The 24,474-nt window shown below is 42.9% G+C and overlaps 1 protein-coding gene across 2 annotated transcripts; it reads left to right on the top strand.

The window, feature by feature from the left end:
• Nucleotides 1-1,240: 1,240 nt before the first annotated feature.
• Nucleotides 1,241-22,539, top strand: LOC118084570 (palmitoyltransferase ZDHHC12). Of its 2 annotated transcripts, XM_088660354.1 has the most exons (7): nt 1,241-1,373; nt 1,801-1,967; nt 9,977-10,073; nt 15,333-15,485; nt 16,200-16,372; nt 17,916-18,081; nt 21,250-22,539. In XM_088660354.1, exons 2-7 carry the CDS (start codon nt 1,939-1,941, stop codon nt 21,442-21,444), a joined length of 813 nt encoding a protein of 270 aa, XP_088516480.1. In that variant the 5' UTR covers nt 1,241-1,373; nt 1,801-1,938; the 3' UTR covers nt 21,445-22,539. The 2 variants fall into 2 exon arrangements, with proteins under 2 accessions (XP_088516480.1, XP_088516481.1); XM_088660355.1 differs by lacking the exon at nt 9,977-10,073.
• Nucleotides 22,540-24,474: the final 1,935 nt, after the last annotated feature.

Genomic DNA, 24,474 nt, shown 5'->3' with positions numbered 1-24,474 from the left:
TAAGGGAATTTCCCTTTAAAAAAGGGAGAACTTGGCAGCTATGTTATTTGCCTCATAATTCCACATCATAATTAGACTAATTTGTTTTATTACTTATTCAAACAGTTATCTCCAAGCAGCATTATCCAATAGGCATGTGCAGTGCTTAAAAGACTGAGTACACTCCTCCTGCTGACAGAACAGACATCCCAGGTTCGTGCATATCATCGTGGCCCTAAACCACAGTTTGGCATGTTGCTCTTGTAGAACTCAACAGAGAGGAGGCCGAGGACAAAGCTAGAATTAGATGGCTCTGACTGTCATTGCCTCTTGCTCCACCTACTGTTTGGTCCTCCCTGCCCTCTGCCCCACCAGTGGGGATGGGTGAGAGATGTAGGACCCGCTGCAAAAGAGCCAAAATCTCAGCCCCACTCCCACCCCCAAACTGCCCCTGCCTAAAAGTGCAAAAACAAAGGGTTGTCCAAAAAAAAAAGACAGACCACAATACATCATTGGTAGACTAGTTTTGCTTGTGCGGACCACGTGTACATGAACAAATACATATTTGGTACTAGTGTGTGGTTTATCTGATATATATATAGTAGCGATCTACTTTCTCTGCCTATGAGAGAAATATTACCAGATGTTTTACATTTAAGAAGCTGTTTTAGAAAAACTGAACTCTTCTTAGGGCTCGTCAACACTTCCATTCGCCCCACCGCTTTCCCCCAGGAAAACCCATGGTTTAGCACTGAATCAAAACAAATGGCAATTGGGTTTTTCACAGATTGCTGTTTGTTCCGATTTAGCACAAAAGAGCGGGTTTTCCATGGGAAAGTTGTGGGACAAAGGCAAAACCACTCAGACCCTTGCCTAGAAAGCATGGGACAAGTGGAAATTTGCTTGGATGCATGCTTTCTAGCCCTTATACATATTCTGTTTTACCGAAACCTCACCCTATATACGTTTTTTTAAAAAAATCCGTCTAAAAATATTGCCCAAATGTGGGTTGGTAGGCTTTCCAGTTTTGGAAAATCCCAAATGTACCCTTTTCCCAGATTCATACTCACAATTCACAGATGTGAATAGCAAGGAAAGGAGAGAGAGAGAAAGAGAGAAAGAGAGAAAGAGAGAGAGAGAGAGAGACCTCCCTTTTCCTGGTCTCTGCCACACTGCACTGCCCTGAAAAAAATTGCACCTGCCAACCATCTTTGAGTTCTGCAGCTATTTAAAGCACAGGAGTTTACTGAGGGTCAGGCGCTGGCAATGTCAATGTATATTGGTAGCTGCACCAAGTGAAATGCAGAAGGAGGTAGGAGTCTCCTTTGTGTTAACATCCATGAATCTCTCTTCTTCATCATTCAATATCTGACAATGAGGATAAATCCAGAGAGGTATGGGATAGTGACTTGTGTGCGTACAAAATATTTTAGAATGTGTATAGACTTGTGTTGTTATCATCCATGTTATTGAAAGGTTGATTTGATGAGGAAGAGGAACTTAGTAGAACAGAGGGGAGGAGGATGTGTGTGCAGGAAGAGGTAGATACAGAAAACTGTTTATTTTTTCTGTTCATGCAAAAGTTGTCAAGTATTTGCTGAAAGCTTTAATAAGATAACAGAAGCAAAAAAAAATGTGCCTGGAAGTATGCTATATGCCGTACAATACTAGAAATTCACAGATGTCAGCCCACAGGCCTGCAGGATCACAATCCCTTTTATTTCCATATACACACAATGGAGTATATACAAGCAATTGGTTCTGTGGAACTGGAGCAAGACAAGAATTAACATGGGAATGCAACCTTTGGATTGCACCCAGGAGCTGAAGCATCAACGATAGCAGAGGAAGTAGCAGCAGCAGCAGCCACTAATCCTGCTCTAACGCCACAGCAGCTTGTCATTCCAGTGGATCTGCTAATGGAGCTACAAACTGCCTGTGTCCCTCAGGAAACCACACATGGAAATGTCCCAGCAAGTCTGGAGGAGGTAAGATACTGAACCAAAATACAAAGCAAATTTCATCAGTTATGTTCCTAAAGTTTCAGGTGCTTCGTATTATGATAGGTGAAAATTAAATGGAGGGTGGGGAGAGAATGGTAATGAAAATTTACAATCAGATGGTTTGTTTTGATTCATGTACCCATGCATGTTCATGGATTCATTATACAAATCAAGTGTGCTGGAAATCAAATAACTTTCTAATTCAGAATTCCCAATGGGAATAGTAACAGAGCCTTGCAAACAGAGTAGCTATGTATCTCATTTGTTTTTCTTTCGTTACAACCTTTATATTATTTGGTTGCATCATGACATTTTCAGAGCAAATGAATATATTTAAAACTCATCTGAGTACCTAAAAACACAAAGGGTGGCATAACATTTGCATAACATTGGCAAAACATTTCAGCTTTGGGATTCCGAGCATTTCAGGCAGCCAGAAGTCCAGATTAAAAAAAGAAGATGACTATCTTGGTATTTGGAGTTGTTGTCATCACCCGGGGGGGGGGGGGAACTGGCTATTACAATGCAATGAAAGTAAGGTAGTTGTCAGGAATGAAATGACTTGCTGCCAGGGTGACTGTGAGGTACTTAAAGGATTCTGGGCAGAGACCCACAACACACACTTGCATTGATATATAGCATGCCCCTAGAAAAATTAATATGGCTCTCATTAGCACTGCACTTTGCTGCCCACCCAGCCATTTTAAAGCAAATTTAAAAGGGGGAAAGGGAAGGGGCAGGGGCAGCAGATAAGAGGGCCCTGTGCTACTCACTAACAATGCCTTTGTTTGCCCTCATTGGTTTGAACAGCTTTGGATCTCATACTGCATAGCTTCCTTTGAGCCAGGGTTCACCCAGGCTCTGCATGTATAAATGAGGAGCAAGCAGATCACCAGGAGGCAGGGGCTTATCCAGGTCTTGCTCCCTTGTTGACCTTCCCTGTGGTTGGACAACAACTGGGAATAACCCACTACTGAGGCCTGACCCCTTATAAGAGAACCCAGTTCTTTAGGACAATAAGCATAGCTGTCAAGTTCTTTTTTTAAGGGAAATTCCCTTATGCTGAATAGGCTTCCTCGCGAGAAAAGGGAAAACTTGACAGCGGTGACAATAAGTGACAATTTGGAGTAGCCTTCCCCGACCTGGGGCCCTCCAGGTGTGTTGGGTGCTGTGCTTAGCAGGGGCTGATGGGAATTGTAATCCCAAACATCTGGAGAGCACCAGGTTGGGTGAGGCAGCACTGAAAGGGCACAAAGAGAATCAGGATGGAGCAAGCCAGATGCTAGAGAGCTGGAAATAAAGCAAAGCAGAAACTGGGGAGGGGGGTGGAAGCTGGAGCCTAGCAGGTTTGGCTAGAATTTCTCAACTGCTTGTAAACATGTAGCCCAATAGGATGTGTTTCATAAAGCAGATGGCACTTTGCATTAATATTAAGCCTTAATGTGCTAATTCAAGGTTCTCAGAAACCCTAGACACAAGTCACCTTTCTTTTAACTTCCTCTTGACCCTTTCTCTTGCATGCTTCCTTTGGTTATCCTCTTTTACAAACAAACTTTGTTTTCCCTTGATTCGTCTCCAAAAATATTCTGGTTTTGATCTTTGTCAGCAACAAGCAGTCTCACACACTCACTCCTGTGTTATCTTTTCCATTTTTCTTGTGTTCCCTTACATCCATTGCACTGTTCAGTGATCAAATAGCTGCACAGAACTCAGGACTCAAAGCCACATGTGGTTCCTTGCCAAGATTGCATTCAAGCCTGGGTTGGCATTTGCATACCCTACAACAATTTTCCAGTGAAAATAGGGTGTCCCATTACATAATGATAACTTTACTATTTATACCCCACACATCTTACTGGGTTGCCCCAGCCACTCTGGGCAGCTTCGGACATATATAAAATCATAATAGAACATGAAACATTAAAAAACAAAACCTGCCCTATACAGGATTGCCTTTAGACAGCTCAGGGGTTGGATAACTCCATATCCTCCAACATTTCTCCAATGAAAATAGGGCATCCTAAGGAAAAGTGGGACATTCTGGGATCAAATCAGAAACCGGGGCGGCTTCTCTAAATCAGGGAAGTCCCTGGAAAATAGGGACACTTGGATGGTCTGTGCCTAGAACTGCAGGGGGGGAAGGAACATTACGAAACCTAAACACATTTTTTTAAAAAAACCAAGCCATACCAAATTCAGTGGTACTCACTTCTTTGCTAGCCTAGACCCAGTTTTAAGTGCATGCATTATGCACAATCTGTGTGAGAAACATTTTCAGAATCTGGCCATAAGATGGGCACTTCTTGCATTCCATGGCCTCCCTCCTGGTGAACTCCCTGTACTGTTAATATATGAGGCATTTGATTCCTCAAGCCCAGGGGAAGGCAGCTATAGGATTTTTTTACAGAGCCTGGTGCCATGCCATCAGGTTCAGTGGATTCCTGCCTACCAGCCTCAGGTTCAGGGCTCCCCTGATTACCGGCATAAGGCTGAGAGCCAGGTACCCAGACTGGTTCCTAAGCCATTGACACATTAGCTCTGATGGTGTCCTGGTCACTGCTGGACAATTGAATCATCACACTCTGGTTGTTTCAGTTGTAAGTGCTTAGGCATACTTACATTAGGGTGTGGGAAGGAAGGAAGGGATTGTGTCAAAGACTCCACAGGAAAAGTGGACTTTATGGAGGTGAGAGAGGTAGCATTCACAGGGGGTTGGGGGGGGGCGATTCCAACCGATGGGGCAACAAGGTAGAAAGGGTGGAGGCTTTTAAGAGAACAAGGGATCTCCAGATGGCAGAGGGTGGTGGGGCCTCAGCTCTTTGAAGGGTAAAAGCAGACCCTCCCCCTCCAGCAGCGACCCAGTTCAACTGAGCTACCCCTGCTTCCCTCTGACTAAAAAGATGTTCAGGAGCATATCACAGAGTCCCTGCAGTATCATCCTGCTCCTCAACTGAATGAAAGCTCTGAGCCTCTTCTTATAAACTAAAAAGGCTGTCTAAACTAGACTATCATCTCCTGGGCACGAGGGGGCTATATTATGCTACTTTCTCATCTCTAAATACTCATGATGGCCAGTGAAAGCCCTCCATCATAATACTTCACACACAAAAACCCGCATTGACTTTAAAGTGAGTAAATTTGTAGTGGTTTTCACCTTTTCATCATCACAATCCTCTCCCGTCCCACAGGAATACCACAGAAATAGAGGATCGTTCTGTTCTCACCAATAGTTGAGCAAAGACTGCTGTGAAATACATAGAAGGTCAGCTTTAAAAAAAGGTAGCTCAAGCCACAGAGCTTCATAACAATAGTAGAATAACAGTCCTTCTGCTTAGAATCACCTTTATACTTGGAATCATTGTTCTTTGCACACAAAAACAATCAATTGGTTGGGGGCTATTAAAAAGTGCCAAGGAATATCCAGCCAAATAGTCTGAAAGCATTACAGCTGTCAGGATTCGGAGGTGGGGGCAGGGGTGTATTTGACAGGAAATAAAGCTTATGTTGATTTTTTGGTAAGGTCTAAGAAGAGGATGAGTGACCGCGCTGAGAATATGAATAGGCAAAGTGGAAGAAAATCCCTCCATTTTCAAAGGAAAAACATAGTGATTATATTTCATTATAATGGCTGTACAAGCATAAACTAAGCCATATATTAGTAACAGAGCTGAGCTGTCTTCTCAAGGGCTGGGAGAAAGGAGTGTGCTGTAACATGGAGATTAATCACTGGCAAATATTAAGAGATTATGAGGAGAGATTAAAAGATTAAAGGGAAAGACGAAAGGAACCTAAATCTATATATTGTGTCCAGATGACAATATAAGGGGGGGGGATGGTTTTCTGTGCACATAAATCACCTGGCTGTACAAAGTAAGAAGTATTAACTATACATGATTGTATTAAGGACTGTTAAATGGAAATATAAGGAGTCATCATTCATTTATATGTCTGAATGGAGTTTGAACCATGACTAGCCCATTGAGCTCAATGCTGGAAGGTATCATTAGCACCTCTTCTGTTAACTTTGCAAACTTATTTAAAAGGCAGCATGGCTGAGGGTCCCAACAGCACTTGTCAGCTCACCGGTGGTAAGAACATCTTTTAATCTGGGGAGATTGTCCAGTAGGAGGTCAGAGAGAGTCCTTACCTTTCTTCTCCATGTTCAGGAGAAGATCTACCGGTAGTAGTCTCCTAACATCAGTCTGAACCACAGAAGCTTTCAGTTTCTCCAAAGCTACTTCAGACACAAGACTCAATCCCTCCCTAAATTGGGTGAGGGACAGGATCAGTGTTCAGCACTAATCATGGCTGTCTACTAATGGTGGTCAAAATTCGTAGATATTTGGACATGGAATTTAAGAAGGAAAAGCATGTGAGAAACCTATTCATATGACCATTCATCACATAAAAATGTCACATAAAAATGTCAGCCCCCAAAAGCAGTCATTTAAATTCACCCTAAGGCAGTCTTTACATACCACAGTTTCCTAATGGATTTAACCTTCAGGTTAACATCTCTGAAATATACTCGGAGTCCTGTAGTGACTTCATGTTCTTTATTGCAGCTTGTAAAACATTGAATGAAATACCCCCGAAACCTCAGGCTTTTATAAACATTATTTACACAATGAATCCCGTCTGATTGGCTGATTCTGCTTCTCTCCTGGAGCCTGATTGGTCTTTTCCTGCAGGCCAATCAGTTGTGGTGTAGTGGTTAAGAGCGGTAGACTCCTAATCTGGGGAACCGGGTTCGCGTCTCCGCTCCTCCATATGCAGCTGCTGGGTGACCTTGGGCTAGTCACACTTCTCTGAAGTCTCTCAGCCCCACCTACCTCACAGGGTGTTTGTTGTGGGAGAGGAGGGGAAAGGAGATTGTTAGCCGCTTTGAGACTCCTTCGGGTAGTGATAAAGTGGGATATCAAATCCAAACTCTTCTTCTTCTTCTACGATCCTACCAGCCTAATAGGCTGATTAACTTCTTCCTGGAGCCTGATTGGTCTTCTCCTGCAAGCCAATCAGTTGTTGCATTCTAGGATCCTACTTGCCTATTGTTCTAGGATCCAATCTTAGTACATAACACCCTCATGAACATCACATGTGCTATTAGCATACACATGCCAATTTAGCTGTGTATACACCCATTGGGACACCATAGTTGATCAATAGCTTCCGGACACAATAGATATGTGTCAAAATAGGCACATGTTTTCTTATCACACATGGCATAGTGTAGAAATACAGAAGTGTTATCCATGCACCGGTGTAGCTCCTTGCCATTTGGGGGTTGCCCTTCCTAGTGAACTATGAAATACAGTCCACCCAATTGCTACATTTTCAAATAGTGTTATTTTGAAAACCTTACAGTATTGCAGTGCTGCTCATTCCTTGCTCTCATGGAGTCTATGAAAATGCCATGATGCAAGGGCAGGAGCCTCAGGCTCAGGGACCAAATGCTGCCCTCCAAGCCTCTCTAACTGGTCCCAAATAGAGGACTAGCCTCTGTAAAATAGGACACCTTGCCAACCTAGATTATATAAAATATCATTGTAATATGGAGTTAGAAGAAGATTGGTTTGTACCAATATAATCCAGGGCTCCCCACACCTTACGCCCTCCCAGGCACAGCCCCTCTCCACAAGCCATGTCCCCTTGTACTGGCCTTCACAGCCTCAGATTCTTTCCATAGGAGCTTAGAAAGGAGACCTGATGCAACTCAGCTGGAACAATTTTCCAAAGCCATGGCATCACCACTGAAAAGGGCCTGTTGGTTTATTTCTAATTGTGTTTTCCTTTCAGGGTTTTTTTTTGGGGGGGGGTCTACAATATATTTAATCTGTGTGTGTTTTAGACTTTTAGTTATCATTCCTACTAAATGGGTTTTTTTTAATTATTCCTAATTTTGCTGATTTGGCAGTGTTTTGATATCTCTTAGTACAAAAAAACAGTTTTTGCTTGCTTGCTTGCTTACTTGACTATTTTAAAGAGATCTTCTCAGGACAGCAAACATCTGTGACCCAACCAAGAATCTTGTCATTTACAAGCTAAACATTTTGCAAATTATTCACAAAAATAACAGACACAGGGAGGGGAGGTACATATTCTGAGATTCCCAGTTGACTTTGCAAAGCCTTCAGTAAAAGAGCACCTGCAATTTATGCTCAAACAAGTTATTACCTGATAGTTATGAGACGTTATGATAGCAATATTGTGTGTTGAAACACAGAACTTCTCCTGTCACAAAGAAAGAGTGAGGCTGGAAAGCAAACAAGATGTGACATTAATTGCTTCCTGTAAATAGCCACAGCAGGGAACCTGAGCAGCACCAAAACAGCAGAAGGCAGGTGTCCTGTTCTACAAGAGCTCTATGCTTACATGAAAAGCCAAGCAGTGTCCCATCACAAGACTGAGTCACCCAGATTACCTACAGCACCTTGGAGAATTCCTAAGGCCTACCTGGCAGCAAGTCAGTATGTCAAGTCCAAAGTTCAAAGTCTGGGGGTCAACCCACACAAGTCAAGTTCAAAGGTCAGGAAATGCAGTCCAGGGTCAATCCAAGTAGCCAAGTCCAAAGCCCAGCAGGCGGAATAAGTCCAGAGTCAAACACACAGCACAGTCCCATAGAGGTCCAGGAGCATCCAAGCCAAGGTACATCAGCATAGATCAGGCATGGCCAAACTTGGCCCTCCAGATGTTTTGGGACTACAACTCCCTTCATCCCTAGCTAACAGGACCAGTGGTCAGGGATGATGGGAATTGTAGTCCCAAAACATCTGGAGGGCCAAGTTTGGCCATGCCTGACATAGACAGTTGCATAGACCAGTGTTTCCCAACCTTGGTTCTCCAGCTGTTTTTGGACTACAATTCCCATCATCCCTGGCCACTGGTCTTGCTAGTTAGGGATGATGGGAGTTGTAGTTCAAAAACAGCTGGAGGCCCAGGTTTGGGAAACACTGGCATAGACAAAGCACCTCAACTCAGCTTCCCTTTTGTACTTTGCATGCTGATTGCAGCATCTGGGCTTGATGAGGCATGGGACCCTCACCTGTTCTAAGCCTACTCCAGCTGAGGAATCACACACCTCCTCCCAGAGCTAGCAAGCCCCACCTGACCAGCTAGGGAGCTGGGCTGTGGGCCCTTGCCTGCCTCTGCCTTCTGGAGCGTCCTTCCTGCTGCTCCCTATGCCTCAGAGCCCATCGTGATCATGGAGACAGGGGCCCCTCTGGCTCTGGTGATGGGTCCTGCTGCCCTTGTTCCTGTGCATTGACCCCAATCTCCTTGCCACCCTCTGTTACCCTGTGAGTACTTCCTTCCCCATCCTCTGCTTGCGCCCATATGTCCCAGTCCCTCGCTGAGATCCTTTTCCTCCTCCCTGTTGTCCTGCCAGCTCCTGACACTTGTATACATTGGCTGAACTGTGGTGCAGTAAACTCCACCTCCACAGAGGAGCTGGCTTTTAGAGGGCCTTGCCTTATACTGCAGTCAGTTTCCTGTAGGGCTGAGGAGACAAAAGCACCCTGGGAGACTCCTCCTCTGAATCAAAGTAAGGCGGCAAGGCTGTGTTATCAAGTGAAGAGAGCCTTGAAGATGGTCCTGGTAGCTTTTCCCCCATTGAAGGTCATCCTGCTCTGAGTCCATTGCACAGTGCATGGTCTCTGAGTCATGACAGAAGAGTTTAAACCTCCCCACCTTACTATACCTCACTGTTATTTCATCAGGAGGAAATACTTCATTAGTGCCATTTTTCATTTAAAAAAAAAGTTTCCACTTCTTAAGGCATTGAAGATATGCATGAAAGTTTGTGCTGCAGTCTCAGGATCCATAAGGATGTCTTTCTAAGGTTTTCAGTCATGGGTGTTAAGGTTCCAGGGCCCTTCATGGCTTTATTTATACTAGAACTTTCTGCTTGTGTAACAGCAGCATTGGACACAACACTATTGCTATGTGATTGAGATACTGTGACCATTATCATATTTGTCATTGTGTTTTATTTTCAGATCATGGAAGTTTAGCTCTCCTGGTGAATCAAAAGTGGCCGTCCTTTTCTTTTATAGTTGCACATTTCTGTGGGGTTACCCAACTTACCTGTTTTGGGTAAGGCAATCATGGTCTTGTTCAAAATATGGCTCTTCCTTGTGCCCGTTGTATAGAATAGTAGTGAAAAGGAAAAGAGTTGCTTTCCATGAAAGCCTTGGTATCATATGGCAATTAGCCCCACATATACCAATGCTCTCTATTTAAGGGACTGAATTTTCCCTACAAGAGAGGTGGTAAAATGAAGAACTCTAATCATTTTATAGATATGGATATAGATATAGATTAGATAGAGATAGAGATAGAGATATAATTTATTGAATCAGAATTAGAATTCAATCCTGCAAAGGCTTATTCTTATGTCTCATGATTGAGCAAACCATTTTGGTAGTGTCGTTGACCTCCTGCTTTCAGACTGGAGGAATATATTAGTAGTAGCATGCTAAGAATTGCATTAGGATGGCCACTTACACAAAGCCAAAAAAGAGGAAATGCATCACACACATAATACATCAAGATGAAAGGGGGCACAGATGTGCACATCTTATGCAAATGACACTTTATATGTATAGATGCAGATTTAGAAATAATTTCTGTAAGTTGAATAGAAATGTATCTCACTATAGATGGGAATATTGTGAATATTGTGATCAGGCGACCTTGATCAGTCTGCTGCCCAGCTTCTAACTGCTGGTGGACAACTACAAGCCCCCTACCCTGGCTCTCCTTTTTATGTTACTTTCTTTAAACTGAACTTGAATTTGGCAGACCCACAAATAGAGGACTAGCCTCTGTAAACTAGGACACCTTGCCAAACTAGATTATATAAAATATCATTGTAATACGGAGTTAGAAGAAGAGTAGTTGGTACCAATATAATCCAGGGCTACCAATATTTCTGGAAAATAAAGGTAAGAATTGATAAACCATTACACTCTGATCCTGAAACTGTTATTAAGAACAAATTTCTTTGGAATTACATCCAAGCAACTGCTCTTAACAGTATGATAATGATGCAGTTGATTCATATTATTCACATCAATGCTGAATAATAATGTACAAATGGTTATTTCAGGCCAATATATGTCTATTATTACTTGGCCAAGATCCCAGATTCTAGGCAATTCCCCTTGGTTTACAGAGAAGAAAGGAATAGACAAAAAGAAATCCTGAAAAGAGTTTATCTCAACTGACTCCATGAAATGCAGCCAATATTAGAAAGTTTATGGTACTTGTTATCTAGTGTGATATCAAACTGTTGCATTCCATCAATATGCTTTTATTTAAATAAATGATAGACATGCCATATCATATGGATATCTGTTTCTCACTGACCTGAGAAGGTGGAAGGCTCTGCATTTTCTGGACTTTAATCTATACAATACAGTACTAATACATTATTCTGTTTATATTCCCCATTGCTCTTTTTATGGGAGGCTGGAACTTTTCCCAAAGCTTTAGTGTGCAATCCTTGGCTCAGTTTAAGTCAAAGGCACTTCTGTCATTGACTTCATTGGATCAGGATTGCATCTTTAATTCCTTAATCTGAGCATAATTCTTCAGTCAGCTGGCGGGAGCATTATGGAACAAATGGTAGTATTTTATCTATACAGAGCTAAATTGCCAAGCTAAATTGAAAACAAAGATCAGAAATATATTCTAGAACAGTACTTAGCTGTAATTTACTAGCATCTTTCACTTTATTATATTTCATGAAAGGAGAAAGGGGAAATATCTTTGCATTTATGTGAATAGATGAATACAGTTGTCACAGGATCGATTTTCAGAGTGGCTTTTACAATCTCTAGGCTTTGATACCTACATTTACAAAATGAAATAATCATATTTTCATGAGAAGTGAAGTTTTAAAACAGTTTCTTTCCAAGGCAAGGGGGGAAAGAAAAGCAGGAATTCAACAGTAATCTCCCCTTTGTTTGCTTCTCCTGCTACAGTGGTTTCTCTGCCTAATGATTCAAAGCATCTCTGCAAGACGCCTTTGCGCAGTCAGGCGGAGTCCCCCCCCCCGGTCCCCAGGGCAGCACCAAGCGGAATAATGACACAGGACCACGTATTTATGGGATTAAAAATTAGCCACAACTTTATTAAAATTCAGATGTAGGAAGACCTTGGCGCAGGCATTGGGCGTATATCCCTCCCAGCCCCCAGCCGGGGGTGGGGTTATCTTCAGGGTTGTCCAGCATGAGTGGGGGTTGGGCTAACTCTGGAGAACATATGTTCAAGCAGATAGCCCGCCCCCCCCCCCGATCGCCGCCGCTGGAAGGGGAGGGCAATAAACAGCCAAGTGGCATCGCCAAATGCACCCCCCTTGAGGCCCGTTTACGGGAACCCTGTAATCGCCGCAGCAATAGGGTGGGGGTCACCGCCCCCACGCCCCTCCTCTTTATGTAAATGACTAAAGGATTCCGCCCAAGGCCTGCATCCGCCAAAGTTGTGACGAATTGCTACGGGAAAGGCGAAACCTGCCAATGCAGGGAAATTCCTTTCCAGCCCTTTAACAGCGACCGGTCGTAGCAGCGTCTGCATGCGTGTACGCCTGTGGAAGAAAAAACCTGAAAAGCAAGAAACCTGTGGAAGTAAATAACCTGTAAAGCAAGAATAAAGTTAGGGAGTGGAGGGTGGGAAAGCTCTGAATCCGTCGGCTGCTTCCAAAGAATGGCTCCTCTTCTTTGTGTGCAGGTAAGCCTACCTGATCCTACCTGGCTGATCCCCCTGGCACGCCTCCCTTCGGCCGGATTGGTCGGCTGACTGAGTGGGCGGTGACTCCAGCCTCCAGCCTCAGGAAGGCAGTGCCAGCCTCCAAACTTCCAGGACTGCCTCAGGGATCCCAGGGGGGGCTGCACGCGGCTGCGCAAAATGCGCCTCCCCTTTATGTTGGGGAAGCGGTCATTGCACAGTCAGGCGGAGTCCCCCCCCCCTCCGGTCCCCAGGGCAGCCCCGAGCGGAATAATGACACAGGACCACGTATTTATGGGATTATAAATGCATCTCCATAGCTCATTATAGTGGCTATGTATAATTAAACTGACTTCCTGGCATGGCCATATTTCTGGTCCTTACTATTTAAAGATCTCCACTGCTCCTCTCAACTAAGCAATTGCCTGATTAACATTATTTGAAGTCCCAAGATGCTTTTACACTCAGTTTGTAATGAAGCCTAAGCAATGATTCATGTAGAAACATGGGAGCCAGTTTCTTATGTCTGGACCTCATGTTGCTTTGGCAATATCTGTAGAAGGAATAAGATGGAACAGGTGGATTACTTATCAGTGGACAATACTGACCCGGGAAGGAAACATATAATCTGCCCAACCCATATGGTTCCTTCCTAAAGACTTTAATGGAAAATCTACATGTAAGCAGCGCACACATAGAATCATAGAACCGTAGAGTCGGAAGGGACCCTGGGGATCATGTAGTCCAACCCCCTGCAATGCAGGAAAATATGCAATTCCATAACATATGAATTTTCACTTTGTCATTTGGAAAACTGATGGGTTAGACTAAGCCAGGGGTAGTCAACCTAAGGCCCGTGGGCCGGATGCAGCCCAATCGCCTTTTCAATCTGGCCCACGGACGGTCTGGGAATCAGCATGTTTTTACATGAGTAGAATGTGTCCTTTTATTTAAAATGCATCTCTGGGTTATTTGTGGGGCATAGGAATTCGTTCATTCTCCCAAAAAAAATATAGTCCGGCCCACCACATGGGCTGAGGGACAGTGGATCGGCCACAGCTGAAAAAGGTTGCTAATGACTAAGCCCTCATTTTGAGGGTGTCTGTGACTCCTATCTATAGGCCCAATGTCAGGAGTTGGCATAGTTGAGCAGGTGCTGGATTCTCTGACCTAGCAAAAGGCCCATTGCAAAGCACCACTCCAAGCACCTCCATCTTTGTTAGGCCACCTGCATATGTTTAGACACAAAGCTCCATTATTTAACAACAACAACAACAACAGTTTATTAGTTGCCCCAGAAGCCAACAGGCAGCCAATATGAATCGGGTGCAAGTTACCTCATGCCCTCAAACCCTAACACTGCTTATTTCTCATAAGCCTGGTGACACAGGAATGGTGGTGGTATTTCAATTGCAATATCAGTCCCATCAGTGTTCTTACCCCTAGTGGGGAGGACATGCAGTGTGAACTATGCAGCAGCTGCCCCAACAGAAGCCATAAGTCCTCCCAGCCTGCTGCTGCTCCCTACCACCTGCATGGGCAAGGGCAGGGAGGCCTGAGAAGAAGTGAGCTCCAGGCAAGACTGCCAGCTATGCAGTAGCATTTATTACAGCTTTCAACCACCCCACCCATCCACAAGAAGCTTGGTGGTCAACAGGCCAGGTGTTGTGTGCGTCTGTGTCTCTGAGGAGAGAGTCATGTGTGTATTTGGAAAACCCACAGCAGGTTTCTTGCCTGTGGCCCACAGAAGCCTTAAACTTGGCCATGCCAAGTTGGCTTCCCTTCTTACACACCTCCTTGTGTTATCTCTTCTCAATAAGCTTGCCTACTGTTAGCTCCTTCTGCTTGCTCATAAAGGTAAAGGGACCCCTTACCGTTAGGTCCAGTCGTGACCGACTCTGGGGTTGCGGTGCTCATCTCGCGTTATTGGCCGAGGGAGCCAGCGTACAGCTTCTGGGTCATGTGGCCAGCATGACTAAGCCGCTTTCTGGTGAACCAGAGCAGTGTACAGAAACGCCATTTACCTTCCCGCCGGAGTGGTACCTATTTATCTACTTGCACTATGTGCTTTCGAACTGCTAGGTTGGCAGGAGCAGGGACTGAGCAACAGGAGCTCACCCCACCGCGGGGATTCAAACTGCCAACCTTCTGATCAGCAAGCCCTAGGCTCAGTGGTTTAACCCACAGGGCCACCCATGTCCCCTCATACTGCTTGCCTATAATATTCTGTGTCTCTTTCACCTCTCATGTTGAGAAATCTCTCAAAAACTGCTACTCCAATTCCAATTCCATCCAATCTCTCAAGATCTGCTCCTCCATTTCCATCCAATTCTCGTTTCTTTATCCCCAGTTATGGATTTGTCAGTCCCTAACTGTTTAAAGCCACCTTGAGTAGTACATGGGCACTAGAAGAGTGGGATAGCGTAGATAGCAGAGAGGTTGGGGAAGCAGAGAGAGATTTCATGTAAACAGTATACATACCTAGGCAGCCAGCCAGCCAGAGGTCAAGTATATGACTGCTGCTTTTGTACAATGATTTGCATGATGTTTCGGTTTGTGTGCCAGTGTGCCAGATTAGTTTTGTGTATCAAAGTGTTAAGACATTTGTCTATTTTCATTGCACAGATTATGCCGTTGTCTTTTAACACCCTGTGGAATGCCCATGCTACCTTTCTCCTTGGCAATGCTCTGATGTGGTTCCTCTTCTTAAAAGCTTCTATGATGAACCCAGGTTTGCTTCCTCAACACACTGATGAATATTACCAGGCCATCAGACAGGTATTTCTCCCATACACCTTCGCATATGCAACCATCTCTCGCACATTAGTAATAATTCTCTTTGGCAATAATCACCTCTGGAATTAAGCAAATGCTGTTGCTGAATTGAAAGCATCCTTCTTTTGTCATCATTTTTATAGATGCCTAAATGTTGAAGATAAGAAAATTCAATTAATGCAGGCAGCTAGCAAAGAAAGGCTTCAGTGCTTCTGCGCACATATCTGGGATTAAGTCCCATTGACTTAACTTCTGAGTAGACAAGTATAGAATTGTGCTGTTTTGGTGACTGATTTTGTTTTCCACTATCTAAGAAGTCATGTTTTATAATATGATCAAGGGACATCCCAATAGTATAAAACAATGCAGCTACATAACAATATGAACCATTCACAAAATATAATACGGATTGAATCTTCCTGCCACACTTGTCATCCTCGCCTGTCACACAAGTGTGTGAGAACCACTGTTCTACATACTTCCTGCTTTGGAAGGAAGAAATTGCACTTTTTGCTGAGGCATTTGCCCTGGAGATGGGTAAACTCACACAAGTCCACCTTCAATTAGAACATAAATGCATGAACAGCAGCTGTATCACCTGGTTGTCTGAAATGATGCTATTGTTTAAAGCACATATACAAAAGCATTAGGTTAGTTGGTTCTTAGATTCTCCCATTGCATTTTAGATTCCATCCTGGATATCTTCTTCTTTCTAAGGTGGATTATCTTAATTATTGGGAAGAGGGCAAAATCCTGTTGCCTAGACTGTGTCATGTGTGCCACCTTGTGAAACCTCTTCGAGCTAAACATTGTCGTATCATCAATCGTTGTGTCTCTGGCTTTGATCATTATTGTCCTTTTATCTACAACAGCGTGGGATACAGGAACAGGTACAGATGTGGAAAAGAGATTTTTCCTGCAGCATTTAAGATAGCCTTCCGCAACCCATTACCTTTCAGATATGTCATCAGTTCCAGCCAGCATTGCCAGCGACATGATGGGAGTTGTGAACCACAACATCTGGAGGGCAACAGGTTTGGGAAAGATTGTTCAAGATATTTTTGCTCGTCTATAAGTCATTAGTAACTAAGCGTTCTTTTTTTCCCCCTTTTCACAACACCGTCAGATGTTGCACTGTTGATATCTCTCATCAGAAACATTAACATGTGACACAATAAGTCTTTGGATCACCACTGTATCTGTCAGCCATCTGTGGCCCTACAATCAGCAGGTGGACCCTGTTGGTGTCACCCTACTTGGGGTATACCCAGCGGGTGGTGTCTTGTGTCAGGGCCTTCTCAGTAGCGGCTCCCCATTTGTGAAATGCCCTTTCTAGTGAGCTGCATCAGCCTCCCTCCTTATAATTTTTAAGGGAAAAAATAGTTTTTTAAATAAAATACTTATTGATACTTAGAAAAATTGTAAAGTTTTGATGGTTGAAAGCTCTGTCCCTGATACCACTGAAATTACTGTAATGGTTTAAGGGTAGATTATTGCCTTCAGGAGATTTTAACTGTTTTTTAGAAAGTTGTTCTTAACTGTTTTTTTATCATTTTTAATTGTGTTATTTTAGTATTGAAATGTGTGCTGTGCTTGACTCATTTGGAGCAGGGTGTGAGATATACATTTAATTAATTGATAAATAAGTCATAAACTTATTTATTTGGCAAAGCCAAAATTGTGGTACACAAAACAGATTTAAACTGATAAAATGGTCGTGGCTCCTTCCTCCACCCCATGAAACAATGGGGGAATTGATTTTCTGTAAAGGAGAAAATTGTCAATGCCATACTTAGAAACCGAGACCAGTATTTAGTGCTGAAGACACGACAATTAAGCTCATGTTAAAACCCACTGAAGGCCAGTTGATGGCCTGTATTATCAACTGCTTGCTTTGCTGATCATTTTTAATCATATATGCATCCAAGTCACACAAGAGACATTTCCTCACAGATAAGCTGCTCTCAGAAGGCACTACCACAGTTATCTCCCCACATCATCTTTTAAGGGCATATTTATGAAATGTGACCTCGAGCACACTCTGCTACCATTTGAGGTTCTTTTCTGCCAGAGTTTGTTTTTAATGCGATCCAACTTCATTTTTAAAAAGTGGTGACACAGCAGGATCCGAGGACTAAACTCACAGAGTAATCAGTACCTCCAGCTGCTGGGAATTGTGGGTAAAGAGAGTGCAGTTTTGCTTAGCTTCTGCTTCTAGGCTGCTCACGGATATCTGGTTGGCCACTGTGAGAACAGGATGCTGGATTAGATGGGCCATTGGCCTGATTCTATGTTCTTATGAATTAAATCACCACATCAGCTGCATATGAGAGAGGTTGTTCTAGATACTGACTGAACTTTGCAAAGGCTTTGTTAGCTTTTTACGTAGTACCGGTAGAAGCATTGCTTTGTTTTTGTTTTGCTTCATTCTAGGCCCTATTTTGTAGGATTCCTCACTACTATGTGTCTGAACTCTGTTGTTGGAATATATCTATGCTGGAATTGGTTTAATGTAATGGGACGCAGTATTTTCATCGGGATCGGATTTCTCTTTCTTTCCGTCATTGCCACAACATCAGCAATGATGACTTCACTGTGTGTATGTATAATCTTGAATGCATATTTTTATAGCATGCTTTTGGCATCACAGGTAACTATGGGATCAGCCATTTGTTTTTATTAAAAGGATTTAAAAATTAAAGTAAAAAATGGCAACTTTTTAAAGGGTCACCTTTTAGCATCACAGCATTGAAGCAGAGGACTCATAGAAACCAAAATGTTGGCTTTTAAATGACAAATTGGGGGGAGGGGTCTTCGGGGGCAAGCTATGAGCCCCTGGGTAGCCACTGCTGCCCTCGGAGATGGCAAGGCTCGGATTTTCCCACATAGCCAAAATATTTTTAAAAAGGCACTGACTCTCTGAGTGGTAAGACAGCACTCATTCTTATCCCAGACTGCATATTGACAAGTCAAAGGGAAAAGACTGTGTGAACCTGAAACATGTTGCAGACAGCATGGTCAGTAGTCAGGAATGATGAGAGTTGTAGCTCAGGGACATCTGGAGGTCCAAGTGGTCCCGATCTCCTACTTTCTGGTTTCTGCATTCTGCCTGAGGCAATCATTTTAGTATTTCATAGTATTTAAATGCTGGATCAGCTTTGTCACATAAAGGGCAATCTTCTCTCTCTCAGCCATTCACACAGGATGCTAATGTTAGAAAGACAGTCATCTCAAAGAGGGAGAGCGATAAGTTACGAAAAACTAGATGAGGTTAATGTGTGTTATATATAGTATAGTGGGAACAGCAGCTCAGTTTAGATAGAACTGTTAATGCCCTCTAGTGTCTCTTTATTGAAAGCCAGAGACAGAGAAAAAGTTTACTCAAATAGGATGCTACCGGTAAGTAACTGCACTATTTTCGACTGGCTGATTTCAAGTGGGATCATACTGAAAATAAAACAATAGAATGCTTGATGGGAAATACATTTAATTTGCAAGGGTGTAAGTTGTATCCAATCCCTTTGGATATATGGTTTTTTAATGTTCTGGTATCAGCATATAAGCAGATATTAACTTCGTAACATGTACTGAAGAATAATTTATGTTTTGATACACCACCTAAATAATACAGCTGGCCACAGAAATGATTAAATTGTATGCTTGTATTATTTCTGTTTGGGAGTTTCTACTACCCAATGACAGGATAGTCTGATATTGTGGGATGAACTCTCATAAGAAGAATCATTAACTAAGATTACGGGCAGAGAATATTTGGTAGTTCACTTACGCTACTATTTGTTCCTTATGGTCCTTGCTTCCTTGAACACGGGAAACTGCCCTATACGAGTCAGACCAGTGACTCTCAGCATCTCCACTAGTTGTGATCCACTTGGCTAGAGCTTGAATTTTGGACTTCCACATGCAAAGGACTTGTTCTGCCACTGAGCTAGGGCCTTTCCCAGTGGACGATGGTCCATTAGGGTGAATGGGGCACTGCCACATCAAGCTCAGTCTGCTCTTGACCAGCCTGCTTTTCTTACTTCCACCCAGCCTAGGTTTGTGGCACTGCCTGACAGTGGCCTCCTTCTTAGTTTCAGTGCTGCTCTTGCATACCCTCCAACATTTATCCAATGAAAATAGGGACGTCTTATTTCATCATCATCATCACCATAATAACAATAATTTTTATTTATACCCTGACCTGACTGGGCCGCCCCAGACATTCTGGACATCTTCCAACATAAAATAACTTCCCTATACAGGGTTGCCTTGAGGTGTATTCTAAAGATTGTATAGTTACTTATCTCCTTGGCTCAGGGGGTCACATAACTCCATCCCCTCCCACATTTTTCCAATGAAAATAGGGACATCCTAAGGAAAAGCGGGACATTCCGAGATGCCTTCTTTAAATCTGGAACTGTCCCTGGAAAAAAGTCTGCTCTTGTAGAACTGTGGAGGGAGGAGGATGGGGACAAAACTAGAATCAGATGGTTCTGACTGTCATTGGCTCTGGCATCACCTGCTGTTGGTCTTCCTACCAGTCCAAATAGGCACTAACCACTGGTGACCTTTCTCCAAACAGCCAGTCACAAAACTGATGGTAGAGTTAACAGAGATAAAACCAAGACCCTCTAGAATTGTATCCTGCTGCCCAGTATGATAAGCAACTGGTCTCGGGCTGCTACTGTACCAACAGGAAAAGGACAAATACGTTTTGTTTATGTTTGAATACATCACCCACAGTCATAAGCACTGGAATGTAGAGATGATTCCAACAGACTAGACTACGAATGGTCATTCTGTGGCCCTCCAGATACTGCTGGAATACAACTCCCACCATTCCTGACCATTAACCATGCTGGCTGGTGCTGATGGAAGTCCAACAGCATCTAGAGGGTCACAGGTAGTAGTAGACGGCACAGAGGGAGGGTGGCACTGCTTATGTGACTTTCCTCTGCCCAAGTTGCTGCTGTATACCAGGGTGGAGAGGCAACAGAGTGGTGAGGTTGGCCAGGTGCAAGCACACCAGCAGAGTCAATCTGGTGGTCCTACAACCATGTTTCCACTGTGTTGGCCTCTCTGTTCCAGTGTGCAGCAGTGACTCAGCTGGAGGAAAGTCAGGTAAGTGCCATCCACTACCAGCCGCAGGTTTCCCACTGCTGGGTTAGACCATAGTTTCCTGTGAACTGAATTTAGAGCTTTGGCTGCTATCGTCATCCTGCCTGACACTCTCGTTTGTCTACTTTTGATAGATGATTTACTGTTAGAGTTTTTCTAGTGTCCCAAACTGGCTTCTGCAGAACTTGTCAGATTTTCCCTGTATCTATTCCTGAGACATTTAGCCTAGTCCAGATTCAAGTATAGATTTGCTCTGCTTTCTCAGTTCAGTGACCATTGAAATAATCTATATTGTTTCTTGGTGTAGACACAACCTTTCTGTCAAGGACTCTTCTTGGCGGTAAACTAACAGCTGTTATATGTGTTGGTAAACTCAAATTATTCAGCTGCAATCCTTTCTCCATTACACCAAAACACCCAAGAGTCTATTGCCTCTGGTGTCCACAGTTCAGTTTAATTGCAGGTGTTACGGTACGTACATGTCAGACATTTATTATAATGATGAATTATTTCACAAAGTTCAGCTGGTCAGCTTGTAGTGTAATGAATCTTAGTTGCAGTACGGTGTCATCTGAGAGTAGTAACAGCATCAATGCAAACAGTTTATATGTAAAACTGAAAGTCATCTCTATGTGTTTCACTTTTAAAGGTTTATATGGCAGCAGTCAACTTAACTACCGCAGAATGTCTCAAAACAACGAAGTATGCATATCTCCTGGACCATAAAGGGAAGTTCTTCAATCCATTTGATAGAGGAATTGTACTAAACTTTATGGAATTCCTTCATATCATCAAGCCTCTAACAGAGGAGGAACTGAAAAAAGCAGAACTGACTTTGGTATAAAGATTATAGAAGAGTCATGTACTGTATAATATACCAGGACGTCAGCACATCACTTTACTGTATCAGTAAAACTGGTGGCATGTAGTGTATGGTTTTGAGCATGGCCTCTCCCTAGGGAAAAGAAATGTCTTGACAGAAACCTTTGCATATGCATGGAATGTGACAGACCTTTGAACATGTATAGATTGTGGGTATATGTATGGAGTAAATGGATCTTTCTCCTTAAGTGCAGGACATCACCTTAAGCACAGCACAGCAACACTGTGCTGGTTCGTTTTTAAAATTGCATAATTCAGTCATTGTTCCCACCCACAATTCAGGAGAAAGGGCAATAAATTATCATTGTACAATACACATTTCCTTTTCAAACACTATTAATCACTGTGCACATTTCATTCTGCCTCATTCAGTATTAAATATATTCATTGTCTATTATCCATTCAAATATGCTGATGGAGTTACAACAAAGCTAACATAGGATATAAAATTTGCCCAGCAGTTCTTAATTCAAAATCTAAATACTGTGTTATACTGTAGTTTTGTATTTCTATTCAACACTAGATGGTGCTGGCTTACTTTTTTTACTATGAAGCTGACTTAGAATGTCTTAATAGAGTAAATGTTCAAACACAACAGAACTGGTTGAATTTCAAGTTCAGATTTTGCACTTCTGCACCCTTCACCCTTATGCTGGCAGGCATGCTGTTATATCCTGCACAAATTTAATAAAATAGCACCCCGTTGCTGACTGTGACTTAGTGACCGTAAGCCTGCATGTTCAAGACTCAACAAATATAATTCTTCTCGGTGTCAAAAGGTTAAAAGATTTGAAAGAAATATTTGTGAGGGTTTGTTTTCACTTGCTTGAAGCTTTCTTCTATTTCATTCCAATGAACTTTTCTGTAGCTGGGGGATATATAAACATATGCATGAAAAAATAAAAAGCACCCCCCCTTCAATCTATTCACCATGTTATTTTAGATTGGTCTTTTTTGTTCTGGATTTTATATTCTGTACATATTTATAAGAAAGGGCCTGACACCAATTATATTTTTTATGTATCACATTTGTTGTATTAAATGTTATCTATTTTTTGTACTTGTCCCCATCTTATCAGTCAGGGGTGGGGTACCTGAGAGTGTGCTTGTTCAACTATTTATTTATCAGTCAGTTAATTAATGTGACTAGGTGGTGATGGTGCCCCCCCTTTTTTTGTTCAGACTGCAAACCTTTGAACTTATTGAGATGGAAAGTCAGTTCTACAGAACACAGAGGGTCTTACTTCTGAGTAAACATTGGGATGTTTTTCTTTTCTCACTAATTTACATCTGTTAAAGCCTCCACATCCATTTCTTTCTGACTTTGCACAGTGCCACAAAGTCAGCAATATTCTTGAAAAAGACACCCAAACCTCTGAGGGGAAAAGTACGTTCTTGGGACTGCTTTGAAGGTAGAAACAGCATGTTTAATGTTTACCTTAAAAAGGTAACCCCTGACCATTAGGTCCAGTCGTGACCGACTCTGGGGTTGCGCGCTCATCTCGCATTATTGGCCGAGGGAGCCGGCGTATAGCTTCCAGGTCATGTGGCCAGCATGACAAAGCCGCTTCTGGCAAACCAGAGCAGCACATGGAAACGCCGTTTACCTTCCCGCTGTAGCGGTTCCTATTTATCTACTTGCATTTTGATGTGCTTTCGAACTGCTAGGTTGGCAGGAGCTGGGACCAAGCAACGAGAGCTCACCCCGTCACAGGGATTCGAACCGCCGACCTTCTGATCAGCAAGCCCTAGGCTCAGTGGTTTAACCACAGCGCCACCTGAGTCCCTAATGTTTACCTTACTCTTCGGCAAAATAGCAGAAGACACTAGGTGCAGATGTAAAGCTAAGGCTTTGAATCCACATTGCAGTGGGACTAAGCTTCACAATTTCTGGTTTTTTTTCTCTCTCTCTTTTTCAACCAACATTCCTTCGGAGAACCTGAATATTTTAACATAGGGTTGCCATCTTTCAAAACATGAAAGATCCAGACACAAAAGTTATTGAGCTTTTTTTTTTTTTGCTCAACAACAAAAAACGAGCTATTTTTAAGGAAATTCGCCAAAATCTACACTTGCGACATGGTTTGCCATGCATCTGGTTTTCTCAGACATTTCAGTGATTTCCACCCGGACACTGCTTCTGACAACCGAATCCCAGCTATGTCCAGGAAATTCCAGACAAATGGCAACCCTATTTTAACATTGTATCTTCCAACCATTTCAAATCACATTCAGTGAACATGCTGAATGTGGTCAGTTGCTTTGCCCTTGGCCTACAAACACATACACGCCTGTAAAAAGCTATAAACAAAAGAGACAGCTCCCTGCCCCATGGAGCTGACAACCTGGACAGTAGGAGAAGATGAGAGAGAAGGAAAGGAGACACAGGAGCAACAAATAATAAAGAGGAGGAGAAGTCAGAAAAATCACAGGCCATGAGGGAAGAATGCTTAGCTCCAAGCTTACATGGCTTGGCCAATGTAAAAATAGGGTTTCGCTGAAAAGATAGGGTGTGAGGAGGGATTTGAAGGAAGACAGAGACATACCATCATATTTGCTCTTGGGCAGTGTCCCAGGCTCACTGGGCAAGAAAAGAGATTGGACTCATATAACTCTGGGGAAATTGTACAGACACAGACCATTCATTCATTCATTCATTCATTCATTTCACTTTTTAAACCACCATTTGTCCAAGCAGGATCTCAAGCTAGTTAACAAAATGCTGTTCAAAACATGACATTTGCAAAATGCCTCCAATAAAACATGATTTAAATCAGGGCCGTCTTAAGCGCCCCTGGCGCCGTTGAAACCTCCATCAAAATTTGAGCTAAAAATTATTGCATACTATGAAATCAACCTAGCAGTTCGAAAGCACGTCAAAATGCAAGTAGATAAATAGGAACCGCTACAGCGGGAAGGTAAACGGCGTTTCCATGTGCTGCTCTGGTTTGCCAGAAGTGGCTTTGTCATGCTGGCCACATGACCTGGAAGC

This window comes from Zootoca vivipara, chromosome Z1 (assembly GCF_965207765.1).
Source record: "Zootoca vivipara chromosome Z1, rZooViv2.hap1.1, whole genome shotgun sequence".
NCBI classification, from domain to species: domain Eukaryota; kingdom Metazoa; phylum Chordata; class Lepidosauria; order Squamata; family Lacertidae; genus Zootoca; species Zootoca vivipara.
This window is presented reverse-complemented; position numbering and strand designations above follow the sequence as displayed.

What these genes read in the sequence shown, in the direction of transcription:
- LOC118084570 (XM_088660354.1), top strand. Translation starts at nt 1,939, where the DNA reads ATGGAAATGTCCCAGCAAGTCTGGAGGAG. An exon ending in TCCCAGCAAGTCTGGAGGAG is followed by an intron (nt 1,968 to 9,976) that starts GTAAGATACTGA and finishes TTTTATTTTCAG; the next exon opens with ATCATGGAAGTTTAGCTCTC. An exon ending in ACCCAACTTACCTGTTTTGG is followed by an intron (nt 10,074 to 15,332) that starts GTAAGGCAATCA and finishes TTCATTGCACAG; the next exon opens with ATTATGCCGTTGTCTTTTAA.